Source organism: Charadrius vociferus, unplaced genomic scaffold, assembly GCF_000708025.1.
Source record: "Charadrius vociferus isolate BGI_N301 unplaced genomic scaffold, ASM70802v2 scaffold261, whole genome shotgun sequence".
Taxonomy (NCBI): domain Eukaryota; kingdom Metazoa; phylum Chordata; class Aves; order Charadriiformes; family Charadriidae; genus Charadrius; species Charadrius vociferus.
The window spans coordinates 2,131,308-2,150,576 of record NW_009646856.1 but is presented as its reverse complement, the minus strand read 5'-3'; the positions used below and the strand labels follow the sequence as shown (position 1 = coordinate 2,150,576).

General features: G+C 37.5%; 1 protein-coding gene across 2 annotated transcripts in view; it reads right to left on the bottom strand.

Annotated features, from left to right (window-relative positions):
* Window positions 1-19,269, bottom strand: part of RAB3GAP2 (RAB3 GTPase activating protein subunit 2 (non-catalytic)) — a 46,968-nt gene that overhangs the window by 20,514 nt on the left and 7,185 nt on the right. The window contains exons 2-13 of one of the 2 annotated variants that reach the window (XM_009894306.1): window positions 14,379-14,443; window positions 12,040-12,163; window positions 10,373-10,454; window positions 8,127-8,174; window positions 7,936-8,011; window positions 7,688-7,789; window positions 6,484-6,583; window positions 4,299-4,397; window positions 3,395-3,543; window positions 2,284-2,363; window positions 2,082-2,171; window positions 1,138-1,277 (exon numbers count right to left, since the gene is read on the bottom strand). In XM_009894306.1, coding sequence (XP_009892608.1) covers window positions 1,138-1,277; window positions 2,082-2,171; window positions 2,284-2,363; window positions 3,395-3,543; window positions 4,299-4,397; window positions 6,484-6,583; window positions 7,688-7,789; window positions 7,936-8,011; window positions 8,127-8,174; window positions 10,373-10,454; window positions 12,040-12,163; window positions 14,379-14,443 — 1,155 coding nt within the window. Of the gene's footprint in view, window positions 1-1,137; window positions 1,278-2,081; window positions 2,172-2,283; window positions 2,364-3,394; window positions 3,544-4,298; window positions 4,398-6,483; window positions 6,584-7,687; window positions 7,790-7,935; window positions 8,012-8,126; window positions 8,175-10,372; window positions 10,455-12,039; window positions 12,164-14,378; window positions 14,447-19,269 lie in introns of both variants that reach the window. The other variant, XM_009894305.1, reaches the window with a different exon arrangement.

The window sequence follows — 19,269 nt, the reverse complement described above, 5'->3', positions numbered from 1 at the left end:
GTGAAATACTGATCTATACAACAAGTTTATAGAAAGATATATTGTACCAGGAAGGTTGAAAAGTATTCACAACTCAATTAATGAGAAAAGATACAATCCAAAAAGATTTAATTCAGTAGACAGCTTTGCTTTAAAAAAAACAAACAAACCAAACCACAAACCAAAATAAAAAAAAAAAACAACAACGCTATTTCACATCTCAACAGCCTCACTGGGGAAAGGCTGGTAAATTTTAAATATGTATTTGACTATGAAATAAAGCTTAGAACTCTAACAGTACTTCCTAGATAATTCGAAGCTCTCAATAATGAAGAAAAAAAAGTCCAAGAATACCAGAAAGCACATATTATAGCTAATAAGCTTCAAAATACAAGAGAAGAAGAATGCACGGGGGAAGCATGATTACTCTAGCTATTACACTGTTAGCATGTTGCTGAAGCAGCTACTATATTCATGACCACTTATCTTTTGAATTGGTAGTGTGGGAGAGAGAACAGCTCGAGATTTTCTATGTTCTTAGAATTTATCTACCATCTCCTACAAAGCTACAAAATTTTAATTCTATAGACAAAAAAAGTTGTTGTAACATTAGGTATAATTACAGTTTGAGAGCTTTACATCTGTATTTTTTTTTCTTTTCAAAAAGCAATCAGTTTAGATGAAACTGAACACTCTCTTCTCACGCAGTCACCATGATGAAATGGAGAATCTAACAAGCTCTATACCTTCTCACTGATTTTTTCAAACTTCTGTTTATTGCCTCAGCAGAATTAAAAAAGATACTAGAGTTTATCAAGAGAAAGAATCTTGATGAATAGACCTAAAGGTCTTCTGAAAAAATGATTAAATCTAAAGCTTTCTGTTGGGATACAGTCTATGAAAAAAAAAAATTAAAAAAATCTATACAATACAAACAGACAGAAATTTTACTATAGGCCATATTAGTATTTGAGGGATTGGTACAACACTACCCTTATGGACTTCATATTACATCTGCTTTTAATATTTAGTTTGTTATAACACAATGTACTAAAGTCTTTGTTAAGAATGGAAAAACACTTGGAATTCTAAGTCTGAAATAAGAAGCCACAGCATTTTGAAGAATATTATCTGCTGTACTAATATACGCTATCATACCTTTCCACATACGAACTGCAAGTCCTCTTGTAACATCCAGTAAAATAACCCTTCCAAAATCATCTGTTACTGCTGCCAAAGTGTTACATGGAGAAAGACATATTCTTTCACCGTGGCGACGGGAATCTGGAAGTCCAAACCTAAAAAGAAAAAAAGTCAAGCAAAACTAGGTACTCTGTTTACTATTTCTAAAGAAAATTAGGCATCTTATAGGGACTAAGATTTCCTTGTTTAAGGTAACATAAAAGTATGGGTAAAATTTAGAGCAAAGTATGAAAAATGTTTTTGTGATGTCTACTGGGAGATCTTGTAGGTCCGTTGAAGTGCTACCGAAAACCAAAGTTCAGAAACTAGGATAAGCAACTGATTTTTCATGCAGTGTCAGGCCAGGCTCCCAGAGCAGTAGGTTACTTTGTACTCCCTCTCCTAATGCTGACTAGTCTTGAGAATACTTGAAAAAAGATTTCAGGAAAACCAATCAGGAATTAATTTAATCTTTTATCTGCTTTCTTGAAAACATTAGGCTACAACCTGTTGTTCCCATTCTCCTCTCTCCACAATCAACAGGGAAACATGATACCTCCTAATTTTTGTGAGGGCCTTTAAACTATCCTAAGCAGCAAGCACTTCATGCAGCTTCTTTGCAGCTCCTCAGTGATAAACTTCAGGATTGATATTCAGGTACTTATACTGTCATTAAACTGTGCACACTGTTCTTTTACAGTAACAATGAAGTCACACACTAGAAGCGAAAGAGATGAGTAATTTGTCCAGAATGATAAGCTGGAATGAATCAAAGCTTAAAATAAGTGACCTGCAAATTATCATCACTGCTTCAAGTCAAAAAAAAATAAGCGTGTTCATCAATTATGCACTTTTCAAAATAATTCAAACGGTTAAAAACACAAGAGATTAAAGCAATTGAGACAGTATGTAAAACTTACCTCACTGCCAATGGGGTTGCAGGTTCAACTTTTGGTTTCTGTTTTTGGGCAGGTTCTTCTTCATGTTTACTCTTCCAACCAAGCCAGCCACTTGCAATAGAAAAACTCATTAGGAGAATCATACTAACAGTCCTAAAAATCCTCAAACTGTTATGTAGCTACTAAAACGAAAATAATTTAATGTAATTTTTTATGTTATTACCTGGCAGCATTAAATAACGCTGAAGTCAGTTTACTGGCAACTGCTAAGGCAACATGAGACAACAGTGGCTGCGAGCTACCCTGAAAGAAAAGAATAAAGTGTTTAAAAAGTCAAGAAATAGTCAGCTGTGAACCACCCTGAAATGAAGGAACAAAGTGTTTAGAAAGCCAAGAAATAGTTCTTACACTGAACTCAACTGCAGAATAGTTTTTCAGGCCTCCTATGGACTTTCAGCTCAGAAAGCATAGCTTTAAGACTCTGCAAAATTTTAATTCATTGCCCCCAGAAAAGCCATTCTGACATCTCTTTACCATTTCAAAATCCTCCTGCAAGTCACTGGTAGCTCAGTATGTTTGTCTGCAACAGAAGTTAAAAAAACCCTGTGTATGATTTATCATGGAGAGTTAGCTGGTGTATGGCTTTGGCATCCTTGTAAATATCAACGTAAGCAGTTTTTTCATAAACATATTGGAGAAGCAAACACAAAATCAAAATTCCAATGCTAGTATTTTCAATCAGCTTTCAATCCTGGTAAGGACAGCACACACACAGGGTCTGACGATCCCAGTAAGGAGAGCACACACATAGGGTCTGAATGTACAAGACACAGCTACATTGCCATCCTTCTCCTCCAATACAACAGAAGAAGTAGTAAGTGTGCTACAGGTATCATTAAGCACAACTTGCAGTGTTCTTCTACAAGTAGCAGTTCCAGTACGTGAAATGACCACAATATACTCAGGCCATATGTGTATATGCTCAAAGGCCAAAGGCCTCAAAAAATCTGTAAGATGCATGTTTACACAATCTCAACCTAATTTTTTAAAAACTTTTAAAAAGTTACTTAATTAGCAATAAATTAACAAATGAAAAAAAAAAAATTACTATCACATTCATTTTAATATAAAAAAGAAAATTTCTCATTAGCAGGAACCTGCGGTAAGCATTACTATCACATCTACTCCAAATCATTCCAGTTTCAAAAGATCAAAAAGAGGGGGAAACGTCAGCATAAAATGAACATCGGAGTACTTCAGAAATACCCATACAGAAAAGAGAAGGATTAATTATTCAGAGTTTCAGCAAGTCAAGTCAGCTTTGTAGTACATACCTCCAGGGCAAAAAAGAAACCAGTGAAAGGATTGGATCCAACAGTAACATACTGAGACATAGCAGGTGGGCTGTTTTTTATAGCTGCATTATATCCACCTATATTGGAGGCAGTCTTCATTTGATCAAAAGGTGACAGTGTCATGATGCCTAACAAAAACATTAAAGTGAATGTCTTATACTTTCAGAACAAAGGTATGCAATTGCTTTAAAAGTATAAATATATTCCTGCCTTCTTGACTGACCAGCCAGCATTCAGAGGGAAGGGAGGAGCAGCTTTAACCACAGAAATTCCAAAGAACAGACCTGAAACAACCTAATGTACTTAGGTTAATTACAAAGCATAGTTGGTTTGTTTAGGAAAAAACAAACTTCAGCAAGACACCTACCTCGTTAGCCCTCTTCTGACCTCTTACCTACTTTTGTGAAAAGGGTGGAAGAGAAATGAAGATTACTGTCCCCTCAGATCTGCCTGTCTGACAAGAACTTGGGCTTCTGCAAATTCCTAAGGCGTAAAAAAGTCTTTGAGACCCCAGAAGTCAGTTTCTTTACGTGCTAGACTCAAGAAAGACCTACACTAGTCTTAACCTGCCTGCCAGACAGTTGTTTAATCTGGCAGAAATGGGAATAACTGCATCTGATCTAGTCTCTCTTGGCTGTTTCTTACCAAACAAGAGAGGACATCCTTCCTCCCCTCAAGTGGAGAAGGGAGGCTCAATCAGACTAGAAAAGAAAGTAAAATATATTTTTGATGATGGTTAATGAGATCATCACTACAACAGCCTTCTCCCACTATTTATTTTGATCCAGCCAGTATGACTAAGTGCTCTCACCCCAAATTTAACAGCATGAAAACATTCAGTTTCATTTAAGCCAAATATTTGAAATTAAACAGAAATGCTTACCAATACTAGCATGGTCAACAATCGTATCCACATCTTGCAAACCCCATTTCTTATAAGCTAATGGTGGAGGCTGAACATTCTCATTGCCAGATGCTGCAGCTGACAAGAGTTGACAAAACACAAAAAAAATCCTACTGAGTAAAAGGCAAAGTAATAGCATAACAGAGTCAAAAAACTGATGCAATCTGGAGTCACAAAATAACCCAGTTTTAAATTAACATACATCTAAATACCCACTGAGCTAAAATGGCCTTTTGAAATACATACCTTAATGAAGTTATAACATTTTAAAAAAATTAACTTAATAAAATTGCACATTATATTCTATTACAACTATATTTTGTACTTGCAGAGAGCTTTGTTTTACTACTCATTTACGGTTTAATATCCTGTACAATTTTAAAATGCTACTACAGTTTATTTCTGTGGTCTGGGCATGTTTAATTGGAAACTCCCTTGTCAAAGTACTTGCAAAGTCTGTACATTTGCTAGGTATGTAAAAGCATGAGGTAAGCAACAGTAGTAAAACTAAAGTGATGATTGAAACTCTTCAAAATATCTATTATGAGAAACATAAATGATCAATAATGAAAGAAGATATAGCACTGGCTGCAGATATTACAACTAGCTGTAAGTGCTTCTCTGCAAATGGTGATCTCATTGAAAGAGTGAAGCATGTTCTGGTTGTGAAAGTACACGGATATTTCTCATTACAGCATCTGTCTTCTTTCTTATTGTTGCATGACTCACAGTGTATCAAGTTTTTAAAGTTCTGATTTAAGAGTTTTGCTTTCTGATATATTCCATGGAAAAACTACCTTTTCATTAAGAGGACAGGAATAGACATTATTAGATAGACCCAGGGAACCATTTAGCAGAACAGATCAGGATCTGAGCACTGCTAAACCCAGATGTCTGGGGAAGAATATTGGAACAAGGACACATATCTGATGTTACCCCTAAAACAGCTTCTAGAGACCTTCTCAGCCAGAGGTAAGCTCTAAGCACTCAGTAAACCTCCACAGCTTTCTTCTCCACTAATTTGTCAGTTTCCCTCTGAGTCCAAGCAAGCTTTTAGCATCCACATCAACCTCAGGCAAAGAATTCCACAATTTAACCTCATACTGCATAAACACCCATCTACTTTTTATTTTGACTTTACTATCACCTAGCTTCATTTCATGCCACTTCATCCTGAACTGGAAGAAAGAGCGAGCAATCCATTTCTATTGGCCATCCCCATATGATTCAGAGCAGAGCTGTCCCACCACAGTAGCATTTCTCAGTTATTTACCACCCCTCCCTTCTATGTAAGATTCAAGCCTTAGTTTAAGGGTGCTTCTGTCCCCACAGTTCCTAATGCTGTCGTGCTGGTAGATCCATTGTGCTTCCCACCTACACCCAGCCTCATGATTGTCTGCTGACGTGGCCTGCTGTAGAGGAAACAAGAATCTGACAAAACTGAAGTTCAATAAGAACAACCATCAGGAAATTCAGAAAAACAATTCAGCAACAGGATCTGTTTAACATTTTATCTTGCAGAATTTTAACAGCCCCATACTTGTGCAATCTACCACACAACATTGTTTCACAGTTCTCCTCTCACCCCAGGAAATTGACCCCGTTTCCAAATTAGAGTACGAACAGGCACTGTACTAAAGGAACAGGATCCAAGGCTACACAATCAAAGAAGGTATCAAAATCTCTCAGGCATTAACGCAAAAAGCGGTGACCATTATCAATGCCATCATCACAGCATTACTCCACCCCACAAAGTTCTTACTGGGAAGAAAAGCATTCCACTGACGGTCAGTGAAATCAGCATCCTGACATGCTAAGCAGCACCTGAGCAGCACGCTGTGGATTAACCCCATTGGGCACCTAAGCACCATACAGCAGCTCGCTCGTTCCCTCCTAGTGAGATGGGGAAAAGAATCTGAAGAGTAAAACCAGTATACAATATTGTGGTGAGAAGGCACAAGACAGTCAACGCTACTCAGACAACTTGTGCTCCAAGAACGTTTTCTGTAGAGGAAGAAATTTCCTTGTACACCATAGATGCCTACATATTGATGGACAAGCAAGGCAGATACAAACTCCACCTTGATTTGACATTTAACAAACATAAGTTTCCTGTAAAGTACTATCAACAGAGTCAGAAATAAACATCTCCTCTCAAACCTACCTCTTGCTACCTGATTGCGACATGCACGAAGGGACTGAAAGAGGCTGAAACCATCAATTGTCACAATTGCTGCTGGATACAAGATACTTAGTTCTTCATTCTGTGGAAGAAAATGAGAGAAGGGAGACAAAAAAACATAGTCAGTGTTACTGTTGTAACAGCTTCTTTTCTAGCTTTTTACACTACTAACTACATGAAGATGAGGATTACATCCAAAGAGTTAAATCTAACAAGCCCCAGGCAACAGAATAAGGCAATACTACAGAAATTTAGTATTAAATCATCCAATATATAAATAAGTATGTTATTTAGGCACACAATTTTATATTTTTATCTTCTTTCAATTACTTTTATGTTTGCTTAATATATTTTATGGCTTAGGGAGAAAACATAAAAGTTACATCAGCTTGTAAAGGTGACAGAAAACCAGGTTTATCTAGAATGCAAGTACCAACGTTTTATGAGCCAAACTGAAACTGGATTAGTGCCTGAATTACCACTTGTGCACATAAATGCTAATATGGTAATATAAATTCAAGACTCAAATTCCTTAATGCTTCTGCATTTCAAAATTGATCCCAAAACGTCATGCTAAATCACATGAACATTTGTATAAAGCAAATGGAAATTTCTCTAACTTCATTAGTTTTCTGCATAAAGCGTGCCAACTCAGCCAAGAGCAAAGCAAGCTGACTTTTCTACTAAATAGCTTGAACTCTACAAGAGCCTTCTCTGCAGGCAATATAGTGACATGCAGGTTCCTAGCACTATCTCCTATAAAGATTGTTTTAATTTTCAGCTATCTTCTTTGTGAAATAATTAAGATAAGTTCTTATGAATGAGTGCATATAGCTCTTGGCACCTGTTGAGTTGCATTTTCTCCTTTCATCCATACATTGTCATACTTTGTGGACGTTAATGAATAAACGGGACATGAATGAAGCTTTCCTTTGCAAGGTTATCACACAGATAAATGGAAGAAATCTATAAAGTTAACCAAAGACTCAAAAAAAATTAAGAACAAATTCTGAATCCTCAAACTATACAGTCACGAATACTTCTAGAACAAGAAATCCAGAGTCTCTTGTTCTAAGGAATTGTCCACCCATTAAAAACTGGTAAAGGACATAGAGGATTCCCAGATAAGACTCCCTTCCATACCCCATAACACTGCCACTTCGCTTTTGAAATAATCTGACAAAACCTGTTCTGTGACACCAGGATGCCTGGGAATTTCATAGGTTCTGCACTTAAGCTGTAGGACAGGATCTTCGTTTAAAAGCTGTGCAAGAAGCAGTACTCCACTCTAGAAAAGAAAGAATAATAGCATGAACATTTCTGTCCCTTTTCTTAGGGAAGGCAAAAAGCATGATCTGCAGAAACAGAAGTTCGACAGAAATAGATGTTTATTACAATAGCTTGCTTGTGGGTCTGCCACGCCAAGAAACATACCTCAGTGTAAAAACGAACATAGCCAGAGGTGAAGCCAACAACAATGCAGGTCCAGTCAGGACGGCCTGTGGAACTCCTGTTTCACAAAGATACACAAGAAATTAAAACCAAATCCTGCTCTAAGCTGTAGACATACAAAAGTGTAATGTAAGGAGACTGACGATGCATACACATAAGAATATCAATCTTACCTCTTCTGACTTGCCAAGGGGATACACAATACACTACTGACACATTCACTAGAAACAGAAAGATAAAACTAATAAGCATATTTTTTCTCCAATGCTGAAATTTTGCTCTACACAAGAGACCTTGCCGAGTCAGCATTCAAAACATTTTAACAATATATTAATGCAGCACACAATTTATCAAATCCATAATAAAAAGGCAAAAAATACCCTTTTATTTTAAAGACATTTTCAATTACAAGTTCGAGTGCCCATATAGATTGCAGGAGTGCTTATTACACCTTGTTCATGTTGTCTTTCATCATTCATATTCTGCCAGCACTATTCAGTAAAGATTCAAGCTAAATCTCATGTACCTTAAGGTAAATAATTTTTTTCTGATGTATAATTATATACTGAGAACAACCACTATTTTTAAAAAACAACTGAACTATACTTATCAAAACAAATTTTTGAAATACATTACACAGTTAGGTAGATTTTATTCCACTGCATTTCAACGCTTTATAATTTGAGAGCATTTGAAGAGCTAACATGGTCTTCCCAGTTAATGCAATAGCAGAGCATGCTCAATGCATAGCAGGCAAAGCATGCAGAAGGCAAGCAGATGAGCAGGCACCAGTATCTTAAATCAGAAGTTATTTAACTGTTACCACGATAGAAAGTTTTACACTGTCTGGGGAAACAGAAGCAACACAAAGGTTTTATGAAAGAGCATATAAATTCAAGACGACATCCCAAACAGCACTTAAAGCATAAATGCCTGCAGTACTGTTGATTATTTGCATTTCAGGTCACCTCCATTCCCCAAGGAGTGATTAAATAATCAGGCTAGACAATTACAGAAAAAAAAGCTTTCTAAATGCAAGTTTGACATGAATTGCAATTCAATTACAACTTCAAAGCAATGTTAAATAGCTCAGTGAAATCTCATCTTCCAATAACAAAGCTTAGCCACCACAGAACATTATCAGTTGAAGGCAACTTTGGGGAAGGAAAAAAAAAAAAAATTCTTTCCACAATCTGACAGTAATTGCCATATTTACACTTCCACAGAAATAGAACCGTCACCTACAGGAAACACTTCCAACCAAGATGTAGTGAATATAACTGTGTCTATCTAAATAAAGCTACCTGTTCCATATGATAGTGTCTCTTGGAGATGTAACAGAAGTAAGAAACCAACTCCAAACCAGAATTTCTTTTCCTTTTTTTTTTTCTTTAAATAAAAGATGACAGGGTAATTTCAGTGGTAGTATGGAGGGGTGGGGGGGGAAACACTTGGAGATGCACATAAAAGTTCAAATGTGTGGCAGCAGCAGGTTTATAAAAAAGGATTATGAGTTTTACGGATTGGAGAGAGGCTGATCAAGTCAACGCCTCCTGCAGCATAACAGAAGGTCAAAGCCAACAGGGACCATATCCAAAGGCAGACAGCAACTCAAGGCTGCAAACTTAATAACGAAATGCAAAAATCTCTTCCATATGGGAGATTCAAAAAAGCATCTGCCTGGTTATTTGAAGACAGATCGAGCAGAAATGTTGTATAAATAACAAATGTATGACCAAAGCAAATTTCCCAAGTCCACTAAACAACTCGGAGCCCAAAAACATTTCTAAAAGTGACTGAAACATGTAAGAGGGTATTTACAATGGAGGTAAAAAAATCAAAAGCACAGATGAAGTTCACTGCATCTCAAAAGATGAATGCTTTTTCTACCACATGAATGTTGCTCACTGCTTATAATTTGGAGTGACTTCTTGATCAGAGAGATGACTTTATATTTGCTTGAGGTTTTGAAAATTAAAAGAAGTATTTCTAAAACAAGTTTATACATTTCCAGTTGCAACATCCCAAAATAAAATTTCGTCTACACTATAAAAGAAGACTTTCAAAAAGAGTACATATACTTTTTTTTCCTTCTAGAACAGGAACTTATAAAAAGCATGATAACCCAGATCTATTAAAATGTCTACATTATATGCAAATACACTGATTTGCACACACAGTACCTCTGTCAATTTGCATGAACTTGTCCTGAGATATCCTACTATGCATGAAGAGTGACCTTTGCAGACAATGTTTCTGATCACCAGGTCACTCCATTTCTGTTTGCAACATTAAAATGCATAAAACCATGAATGCACTTGGATGAAAGAAAAAAAAAATAGTACAAGTAAAAAGCATATGCTACTAATTATTAAACATGAAAATGACATTTTAATCACAGCTGCATTTCAACACCTACCCTTCTTCAACATTCAGGGAGCCACTCCAGCCAACAGCATACTGCATTTCCTCTTTTCCTTTGTCACTGTGCTTCCATTTAGCTGCCATTAAGAACAAAGACAGCATCTATAAAACCGTAATGTCTTGCATCTCACAGATGTAGTTGTATTCTTAATCCTTCTCTTCTTTACAACACATCCTACTGCACTTAGACTACGTATCAACTATTAACCTTGAAGACATAAAAATAACACTACATTTTTTTTAGTAATTTCTCTAAAGAACTCCCATGTTTTCTTAAAAATTTACATGGAACAACATATAATTGAAATTCTGAAATGCCTAGTTTAGTTTAAAAAGATTTATACAGTAGTATCTCCATCAAATTTTAAAAGGTTCAATTAATGAAACGGAGATCCTTAGGAGAAAAGTACTAAGCAAGGGCAAACTTCTGGGATGATTACTGAAGATGAGCTTAAACAAATAAAAAATTTTAATTTTCACCTCCAAGAAAGACACGGGAATGCTACATTGACTCTGACAATTTTTAATCATTCCATCATAATCAAGATTAGAAAACCTTACACTTTGTTATTCATCAGGTGCTATTACAGATGACGTTTGATTGTTGAATCACGTCCCAGGCGCCAACAGACAACTAAAAAAAATTAAGTCTTGCGTGCCATTTGTCTGACACATAAAACTTGAGACACAGGGACACTTCTGCCATTGTGTGGTAAGTGGCCACTGTGCAGTTCAGCACAAGCAGTTCCCCAGCAGCTGAGCTAATCATCTCCATATTCTTGATCCAGTAGGAATTTTCTGGGGAATATTGCTATCTTTTCATTTTCTGTGAAAAATTAGTGACTAACCTACACCAGTTTTGGAACACACAACTTTGCAGGGAATGACACATACAGCATGACAACTCAATGCAATCTGCCTTTATGCAACTCTGAGCTTCAACAGCATGTTTCTGTTTTAAAATGGTGTAATATCCCCCATGTCAGGAGGATTCCCTTCATCATGGTCACGTACCACCAACTGCAGCTGTTAATAGCACCAGCACCCTAGGCAACAGCACATTTGTAAACAGCAGCTGGCTGATCAGCGTTCATGTATTACTAAGGGTAACTTTTAAGAGTTCTGAGAGTCCTGCTTCAGCGTAAAATATAAAGCCACCCATTCTTCAAGATGGAGAATTGTCTATCAGAGGTGGAAATCTTAAAAAAAAAACCAACAATCCACCTCAATACTCCCTCCTCCAAGTGACACTGCCTCAGTTAGCTCATTTTTTTCAAGGGAAAAGAAAAATAAGGTCAAATATTTCTTATTGGCTAAAAATTAATACAATGAAGCTCAATATCTCTGAGCACTACAAACAACTGGGTAGTTACAGTATATATAGCATACTGAGTTGTTATATATAGTATATATTAAATTTAATTATTCATGATAAAATAGTTTTCTCAGATCAAAATACAGCTGAGAAGTAAAGACAAAACAGCTTACTTGCTAAGCAATACCTAGAAAATGCATGATGCGTACTATAAAGCACTCCAAAATTCTTGAAGGTACGACTTGGGTGTAAGCAGGTGGGGCAGGGTGGGGGACGACGAGGATAAAATCTTGTCCTGACTACCGTTAAATGTACTAGTATGTATGCTTAGCAGAATGTATACTTACGCACTAAAAAGACCGCTTTCTGTTCATTAGCTATTACCATCAGGTCATTTGTTGGTGACAAGGACAACACACAGTCCTGAAGCCAGTAATTTCTCTGGTTCTTGGAAGTAGCTTCTTCTTCTTCCTACAGGTAAAACTTTATTCAATGTATGCAACAATTTTTAAACACAGCAGCATTTGCAAGATTCGTGACAAGTTGTTGAGGCCCCGCGCCTGGAGGTGTTCATGGCCAGGCTGGATGTGGCCTTGGGCAGTCTGGTCTAGTGGGAGGTGTCCCTGCCCATGGCAGGGGGGTTGGAACTCTATGATCTTCAAGGTCCCTTCCAACCTAAACCATTCTATGATTCTATGACAACATTTTGGCTCACCCCTAATACCAGCACCAAATTGACTATTACCTGTCAAGTCACTAGCGCTCCAACTTGCACGAAAAGCCACGAGAAATGCATCAACCTTGCACTAACTCTATTTGCGTGTTTACAAAACAGAAAACAAAGAACTCATCACTATTCTACTCCTCAAAATCTTCTCCATTCACCAAAGAGACACTAAAAGAATGAGACTTAAAGTTTTATTATTATTGACTAGAGACTAGAAAGAATCTCTTTAGTTACTGTCATTATAATCCATACTCAAACAATTTATCCAAGCTTACACACTGACCATCATTGAGTAAATACATGCACAAAGAAGAAAGTAACTAAGCTGGCATTCCCATCAAAGCCTCCTGGTAACATGCAACAGGGTATCATCATGTGCCTTTCAACAACAAGGAACTTTACAGAGAAACAAATTCAAACTAAGAAGTGTCAATTTTAATGGTTTGATGATGGGCAAGTTAGATACCATCATTACGTATAAAAGCAAGATGATTACATCTTTTTTTCCTCTGAGCAACAAGCCAAATATCGGACTGAAAAATACAACATGGGTAGCTCCTGCTAATCACAGTTCCAAGGCAGGAAGTAGGTAACAGGTTTTGAGCAGACTGCTACAAGGTCTCTCAGAGATGCTACTCCTGCTTTCTTAGCACCATCTTCTTACCTGGGTCACAGCAATAAAAATCACTTTCCCCCGTCCACAGTCTTCATTTCCATTAGCCACCTATCTAATCCTACCTCCTCCTAGTCCTCCAAAATACTGCTCCATCCTCTAGTACCTCAAAACTGCTATATATTTTTAAGAGTGAAAAAGAAGACAACTTCAGTTTAGCAACACCTACTGGTTCTATCAAATTACAACATAAGTAGTAAACAAAGCATTTGTTCTCTTCATTAAACTTTACAGCACATGTTACAAAGATGTGGCCTGAGAAACACACCCATTTCACGGCAATTATAGGGGAGCTGAATACCCATCCTATTTAAAAGCTTTTATACTTCTGTTTTTCCCTGACACCAGCATCAGTGATTCATCTCTGGGAGACAGCAGGCTCACTTCAGTTTCTCACCTCAGCTGAAAAATCTGTTTCCCTGCTGAAGTAAGTAGTTACAAGGATATCGCCCGACTCCTCGGGCATACTTCCCACATACTGAGGTTGACTGCAGGTAAGAATTTTGTTAGCAAGGTGAGGTTTGGATTCCTCAGTCTACCCCCTTAGTTATCTCTATACAGGGAATTAGTCAAGCAATTCTGTTCAGATGATGCATTCAGGTGCAGAGGACTTCTACACAGACAGCTTCCCTAACATTTTATGCAAGTCAGCTGGCAGCTAGAAGTCTCAGCCTTACCAACAGTTATAGACTAGCTGTGTTATTCTTAGTTGAACTAGTTGGATGTTTTTTCCCCCTTTAAAGAGCAACTGTGCTGTCCCATCCTACATGTGTAATTCAATCCCTCCTGTAACACCATCCCCACATCACTACATGAAAGCAAGTACTACGTGATCGTTAGAAAGATGCTTGTGTCAGTGGTTCATGATTTAGGAGTCTTTGATTTATATTAACTCATGGTAGATTATTATAACTCCACTGCTATGCCTTACTGTTTCTGGCTAACTATAGGACGAAAAAAGATACTCGCAGCTGCAGGAGCACAGAAAGATGTGTGTACATTCTAGTGAGAAAAATCCTACAGAATACAAGAATATGAGTAATTATCACAATAGGTAACATCCATGCTATATTTAGAAACAATTACAGAAGGAAGTGAGAAACAGTCACATTTAAAACACCAGTCAAGATCCTTCTTGTCCACATGATAACTTCATAGGAGGAAAAATAAGCCATCATATACACAAATGGAAAAGTCTTTTAGAATAGCCAAGTTAGCAATGAAAACTCATATTTTTTCATATATATTATATACATATGTTTATACATATATATATATGAACTTACAGGTTCTTGTAATTCTGCTTCATCCCAGGCTCCCCAGCCACCATCTTCCCAGCTTGTTGATTTGCCTGCTTTAAGCAAAAAAAAGATGTCACGTGAATACAACACAGGCAACAAAACACACAATCAAAAAGGATTGCTGGTCACGGTTTTCCTTTCCCTGCCAATGCATCACAGCTTTGTTTATGGTAGATACTAAATGAGTTCTACAAAAAGAACCACGAAGTGGTAGAAATGGTTGTCTTATTTCCCTGTATTTACTTCCATTTTTGACACTATGGAAAAGTATAACAGTAGATGTAACCTAAGTACAAAGTGGAAACAGGTGTAACAACACCTCTGTTAAATTACTTCTGACAGACTACATCTACACACTGGGTGAGTAACATCTTACAGCGCCTGGTACAACACATCACTGATCCTTCAACAGGACCTCTCTGCACTTCACTAGAACAAATTATTCAATCAAACTTGTCTTTTCTCAGTTTCTCACAGACATTTCAAGAGAGCTAAGACACATTTCTAGTTTCATACAGCAAGTTGAAGCAAAAAGTGAGGGCATAAGGTGGGGAAACCCTGTGTGCCCACTTGACAAAAACTTTCTCCAGCAGGTACAGAGACCTAAGACTTCACTGCAAAATTTAAGCTTTAGCTTGATTTATCTAATTATTACTACACCAAAGAAAACAAAAGCCCCATATTGTACATATTAGGCAGCTACAGAGGGAAAGTAAGTGGACAGCAGGCTCTCTCCAACCCTTCAGGACTCTTGTGTATATGCCCCCAGATGTTTTACTAACTGGCATAAGACGACCCGTAACAAGAACAACATATGCACAATTTTATGACAAACAGTATTTCTATACACAAGTAAAATATCTTCCTTTTCATAACAGTGGATTTTGGTTTGGTTTAAGTAAATTGCAGGTTCAGCCAGTAGCAACATAGGTTCATTTTAACAGGGAATGACAGTACATGGAAATTAATCTGTGACAACAAAACATTTGAGCCCGGGATAATGCAAATCCCACCAACACTCCCAAAGCAAAAGCTGAAGCTGTGGCCTCTGAGGAGAAAAACAAGCACAAGAACCTTGGCTATTCATGTCTTTGCAAGACAACACAGAGCAAAATTAAGGAGACACTGATCAGTTTCAATGATACCATTCAGAAACCTCAGAGAAACCACAAGGTTACAAAATACCTCAAACACCTGAGAAAACAGAGATTCATAGAGACAGGCCTACTTCTCAGTTGTCTTATAAGAGTGAATGTATTAGCCTTATATAAAAAACATCTGAAATTCTTTCATCTAAAAATACAGAATTTGATGTGAATTTAAAAGCCTATGCAAAGGGCAATTATGCACATGCATTTAGTTGTACAAGATGTACAACTTGAAAACACCACCATCATTGAGACCCTTAATACGTCAAAAAGCATCACTGTAGTTCAGTAGAAAAGCCAAGCACTGACTTCCATCTAGAAGCACTAGTGTAAAATCTGAAGGAGTAACATCAATAAGACTTCAAGACTTTCCCAAGGATTTCTTTCAAGTTTTTCATTAACTGATATCATGGCTACTTTGATCTTAAGAAGTTGTTTAAATGCCATGTCTCCAATTAGTTTAAATTTAGTTTTAAGTAAGCAAGATTTTGCCATTTCGGATGGTCAAACAGCATGAACAAGGTTTGTACCAAGAACACTGCAATTGTATTTGGTCTAAAAACTCTGGTTCCTTTACCACCAAACAAAGGCAGAATCCAGCACAACAGAACAGAAATCTGTATTCTATCTGTTTAGGCAGATTTTTAAACTTTTGTATGGCTAATGAAGACAAAAAAAAGTTAAAAAAAATATTTTACCTTAAGAAAGAAACTTTCCACCAATGCTGTTGGAGAAGGTACTTCACAAGACTGTGTAAGACAAAATGCCCACTTCATGAATAACCTTTGTTAAAACTGAGAGGTCTGTACCATCTACAAAATGGGGGAGTCAGCTGGTTTTACTGCATCATCATCAATACAGATCTGACTGCACAGTTATTTCAGGCATAACTGTATAAACAACAAGCTTCCAAGGGTCATGATCTCATCTTGTATTTGAGGTTGAGAATTTCACAATGTACAAACATATAAAGGAGAATTATGGCAAATACTGTTGAATATAAACCACAAGGAAAAAAAAACAATAACTAAATTCAATGCTTAGTTTAAGATAGCTAAGAAAATTCTACTTCTGTTTGCATTTTAGTATCTCAAAAGGCAACAAAATCTCCTTCCTATAAAATTCATGGAGGAAAGAAATCTGTCAGTGTGCCACAGTCCAGAGAGAAACATAACCGTATCCAAGAAACACAGTCGGTGCCAATACCTTCCCTACAGCACAGAGCAAACCAACCTTTCTAAGAAACGTCAGCTACTTCAAGTTTGAGACTGAACACCCAACATAAAACTTCAACTGTGAGGATTCTTGCTGCCTCTTTGCTAATAGCTACATTTTCATGATTGTTGTCATCTTCCTCCGACGAAGCTAGATCAATCAAAAAAGGATGGAAAAAGGAGGTAATGGTGAGGCACCATCCCACTGATGAAGCTGCAGAGATCTTTCAGAACTGTGACCTGCTCTGCAAAGCCAGCATCTCCTCCAGCTTACGAGTTTACAAGCTTTCTCCTTCATACCCATCCTCCACATTGTATAGACTGCCCCTGCATGTGTTAATCATATGTATTTCTCAAGCCCCTGCATGCATTCTTTCCTTTCTTCCATACATTAATTCTTCTTTAAAAAAAGCAATTAAATTAAAAATAAAATTGTTTCCTTATCCATGTTATTCAGACAATTCACCTATGCAATGGCTAGTGAAGCAAGGTATTAAATAATAGACAACTGATCTCTGAAACAACAGACAGAAGCAACAGTGATACACCTGTTATATTTAAACTCAAAGCACACTGTTATTCCCCTGTACCAATGAATTATAAAACATGCCACAGAAGCTGTCAGCTTGCAGAAACTTTCCCATGCATGAGCACCTGATGAGGTTGATCAAGTGAGAGATGACCTAGGATCCAAGTTCTGTTTGCAATGAAGATTTTAAGAAATACCCCGCCATCTCCTTTAGTAACATTACAGATCAGCAACTGTGGAATGTAAGACATTCTCTAGTAACCAAAATCTAAACAAGCCCTAAGCAGTTCTTGACCTGGAACATATTCATTTTTTCCAGTCCATTGTGGGGAAAAAAATCAAGCTTTCATGTGCAAATCTGCATTTCTATTCATCTCTATCTCTGACTAGTAGCAGATGTCTGGTAAAGAGTTCTCCCTACTTTGATAAAGCAGCAGCAATATTCCAGATTTTGTTTCTCTGTGGAAACTGCAAAAATAAAAGTTCATCTACTGGGTCTACAAGAACCACTTCATTCTGTAATTTGAAGCATATAGTATTAAAACTCCATCGTCAGCACATTTGAAACTTTAGAGCTGCTTTAAAGGCTGCGCATGTGCAGCACTAGAGTTAATTTATAAGAAAAATCATTTCACATATATTTATCATAAACTTAATACCCCGAAGAACCATTTCTACTGATAAGCATGTTTTGTTCAAAAGACAAGAACAGAGGAGAGAGAAACTTTAGCAAGAGATCTAGTCCTATGAGGTCTAATTGGCATTTAACAGGTCAAATTCAATATGAAAGATGTTTTTACTCAGTGTAAAACTTCCTCCCCAGATTGCAGAACGTATCTCTCTGCACAGAAAACTGCCAGTGTCCTCCCTTCCAGAGCAGCATGATGACCTGGGGAAGCCAGCAGAAGCCCTTCCCTCCTGCCCTCACATCTATGTTTGAGCTCTATGAAGCAGGTTACGAGCGGACATGCTTGGCACGGGCTTGCCCAGAAGAGTCTATGTTTGCCGAAGTCGGAGAGCACGTGTTGAAAACTGGACTGTCAAAGCCACGAAGGTCAAGCTACCCCTAACTATATTGATATATAGCTTTAAAACAAGCAAGTTTATGTTCATAGATTATTTCTTTTAATAGATAAGAAAAATTTCAACTCATGCGTAAGCCAATAATCTGTCCTCAACAGGTTTTAGATTATCAGCCATAAAATATCAGGCTGCACCAGCCAAAAAACTAATATGTACACTCTGTACATATAAAAACGATAAATAAAACTAAGTCACACACCCATTTGTTTCATATCTTAATGTACTGGTTTTGGCTGGGATAGAGTAGTATGGCTCGGATTCTTCATAGTAGCTGGTATGGTGCTATGTTCTGGATTTGTGATGATACAAACACACCAATGTTTTAGCTACTGCTGAGCAGTGCTTACACAGCATCAAGGTCTTTTCTGCTTCTCACACTGTCCTGCAGCAAGCAGGATGGAGGTGTAAAAAACCTGGCAGGGGACACAGCTGGGACAGCTGACCCCAACTGACCAAAGAGCTATCCCGTACCATACGATGTCGTGCCCAGCAATAAAATCTGGGGGAGAGAGGGAGGGAGGGAGGTGACGTTCAGAGTTATGTTGTTTGTTTTCCCAAGTAGCTGTTATGGGTGCTGGAGCCCTGCTTTTCTGGAAATCGCTGAACACTTGCCTGCCCATGGGAAGCAGTGAAGGAATTCATTATTTTGCTTTGATTGCATGCAGAGCTTTTGCTTTACCTATTAAACCGTCTTTATCTCAGCCCACAATTTTTCTCACTTTTACCTTTCCAATTCTCTTCCCCATTCCGCTGTAGGGGTGTCGTGGTTTGGCCTCAGCCGGCAACAAAGAACCACACAGCCACTCACTCAACTCCCACAGCCGTGGGAAAAAATGGCAGAAAAAGGCAAAACTCGTGGGTTAAAATAGAGCAATTTAACAGAACAGCAAAAGGGAAGATGC